We start from the raw sequence: 2307 nt of genomic DNA on the forward strand, positions 1-2307 counted from the left end.
CGAGTTTGCTTTTGATACCGAAGAGTCGGCGAGATTTGCATCCTCTGCCTCCGATTTTGGTTACAAGAAAAAAGGCAGAGAAGGGCAGCACTCTCCAGGCTAGAGTCAAGTTTTTGGGCTTTGGTTGTATCGCTTGTCTACCTGTACCTACCTCATCTGGAAACAAGCCCAGCTGCTGTCTTTCCTACCTCTTTTTTTTTCTACTTGTTATATCCCGGCAAGGTAAGCGGCCAGTGCTAATGCACTCAAGTGGCACGGCATATCATAGGAAGGGTTTCTCCAAATGGCCATAGATTCGCCAATCGTATCGGCGTACATGGGAAGACGGCAAACACGACGGAATCTGCGAAAATCCTTCCCATGTAGACAGAAACCGGTGAGGGGCAAGAATGAGGGGTGTTTGCAGCCAAAAAGTGCCACGAGTGTAGAGGCTTGCGAGGGGCTGTCTGAGATGAAGTACAAGTCTCATGCAAGTATTCCGAGACATGCATTTGGGGGCTGCTGCTGTTGCTGAAGAAATGTTTTGTCTGGATGGCTCGTTCACGCAAGGAACTGTCTGCTGCTGCTCCCAGGTGAACCATACTCCCTCTTTTTTTACTTTTTCCGGACATTGGTTTAATTGAGACCTCAATTACACCTCCCTGCTAGGTCAATAGCGTAGGATTGCACCCAAGCAAAGGACTTATGGATCATATAACAAAGCACAAGGGTGAACTTCCTTCTTTCTTTCGCTCAACGACGAAAGCGATCCTTCGTCTGTTTGTAGAAAAGACATCCAATAATAAATAATTCAAATTTTGAAGATGAAGCCGCAAAAATGTACACCGACACGCCCTCCACGCACGACCATGCATATGACGTCTCTTGCGCCTCCATAGGGACCACCGCAACCCGCAAGTGCCATATTCTATCTATCCCATGAATTACTCGCGTCAGGATTACTGTGTCTTGAAGAGCAGGATAGCGCAGTGGCCGAGGTAGAAGTATATGAAGTGCTTGGTCTCTGTAGATATCGCATCATTAGCCGATTAAACTGCTTGCTCAGCTGGTATTGGCTCGGCAAAGCTCCAAGTAGGGATTTGTATATATATGCTGCAGCTCTCAACGTACCATGGGTGACGAAGCTGCCAAAGTTACGGCCAACAATGCAGTGCCAAGTCGGACCCTTTCGCTCGTCCATCTATGTCGTTACATGCGGTTAGTTTGATCTCGTATTGTCGCAGACAATGGGTTTAAGGAGGCTGGCTGACTGTTCGCTTGATGTGCTGTGCAATATCCTGTCATATGGCGTCAGTCCTCGTTTTTCATAGCAATATAGTATCCTGTAAGTAAGAAAGTACCTTCTCAATGGTGAATTTCGACATGGCTTCCTGAGCTATAGTTTATCATCGTCAGTCTCTCTTCTTGGTTCAAATACCATTCCCCATCCGCTGCAACGGTAGTCGAATTCCAACATACCAACTTCTATACACTCCTGCTGCATATCTTCCGTCTTTCGCCTGTGTTAGCCGGGTCGTTTCGTGGGCGTTCTGTCAAGTGGATCTCACCATATCGGCGGACTTGATCTGCGCTGCAACAACACCATCCGTTAGCTGGGCTCCCATCTTGTTTGTTGATATTGTTGAAACTCACCCTCAAGCTTCTCCCTCACGTTTACGGCATCTGCCGGTCTGTCTGCGATAGCGTCCGCCATAGTTTCTGATTGGTAAACAAGTAATGGATCGTCTAGTAATGGATTCGACGTAGTTCCGCTATTTGTCGCAAGAGATGCAAAGTTGTTCGTTAGCAAACGTCGTACGATTGCTGCAGCGGAAGCTCAGGTGGACGAGCGCGGCCAGCCGCCTCTTGCGTATTCTATTCGCCCCTTCCAGACGGGCTCTGCGGAACTCGGGGGACCTACCCTCAAGATCGGTGTCGTGTAAAGCTTGACTCGTAGACTGTCGCCACGCTTGACAAATAGGTATCGAATTGAAGAAGATGGTCGTATGAGCAAAATAGTCGCAGTTTGCGCAGGGCTGAGCTTCCGCGTCCCCTTAACACGTCGAGCTTTCAAGGTGCATATGCAGGTTTGACAGTGCCTGGCGAACCAGAGACGCTGGAGGCTAAGCATCGGGACGCACGAGCCAGGGGCCGCCATGCCGCGTCTAGGCCCATTCGCGGGGCTGGAGCTGGAGCTTGCTCTGGCACCACCAACCAACGGATAGACTGTATTCTCTTGAAATCGTGACCAAACATTTTGAAGAATGCCGACTATGGATAGGCAGTCATTAGTATAATGGGGGGGACAAAAGAGAACCCCATTTCAGA

General features: G+C 49.1%; 1 protein-coding gene across 1 annotated transcript; it reads right to left on the reverse strand.

Annotated features, from left to right (window-relative positions):
• Positions 1-615: 615 nt before the first annotated feature.
• GGI43DRAFT_286282 (dynein light chain DYN2) lies at positions 616-1871 on the reverse strand. The gene is made up of 7 exons (XM_083201304.1): positions 1633-1871; positions 1548-1570; positions 1459-1492; positions 1341-1375; positions 1251-1277; positions 1111-1180; positions 616-1003 (listed from the first exon to the last, which is right to left on the reverse strand). Exons 1-7 carry the CDS (start codon positions 1691-1693, stop codon positions 939-941), a joined length of 315 nt encoding a protein of 104 aa, XP_083063216.1. The 5' UTR covers positions 1694-1871; the 3' UTR covers positions 616-938.
• Between the last annotated feature and the right edge of the window lie 436 nt (positions 1872-2307).

Source organism: Trichoderma evansii (genome assembly GCF_050947405.1).
Source record: "Trichoderma evansii strain SZMC 28006 chromosome Unknown GGI43scaffold_4, whole genome shotgun sequence".
Taxonomy (NCBI): domain Eukaryota; kingdom Fungi; phylum Ascomycota; class Sordariomycetes; order Hypocreales; family Hypocreaceae; genus Trichoderma; species Trichoderma evansii.

Coding starts and splice junctions, on each gene's coding strand:
- GGI43DRAFT_286282 (XM_083201304.1), bottom strand. CDS start 1,693: ATGGCGGACGCTATCGCAGACAGACCGGCAGATGCCGTAAACGTGAGG. Junction 1,493..1,547: donor AGATCAAGTCCGCCGATATG/GTGAGATCCACT, acceptor CACAGGCGAAAG/ACGGAAGATATGCAGCAGGA. Junction 1,278..1,340: donor CGAAATTCACCATTGAGAAG/GTACTTTCTTAC, acceptor GCCATATGACAG/GATATTGCACAGCACATCAA.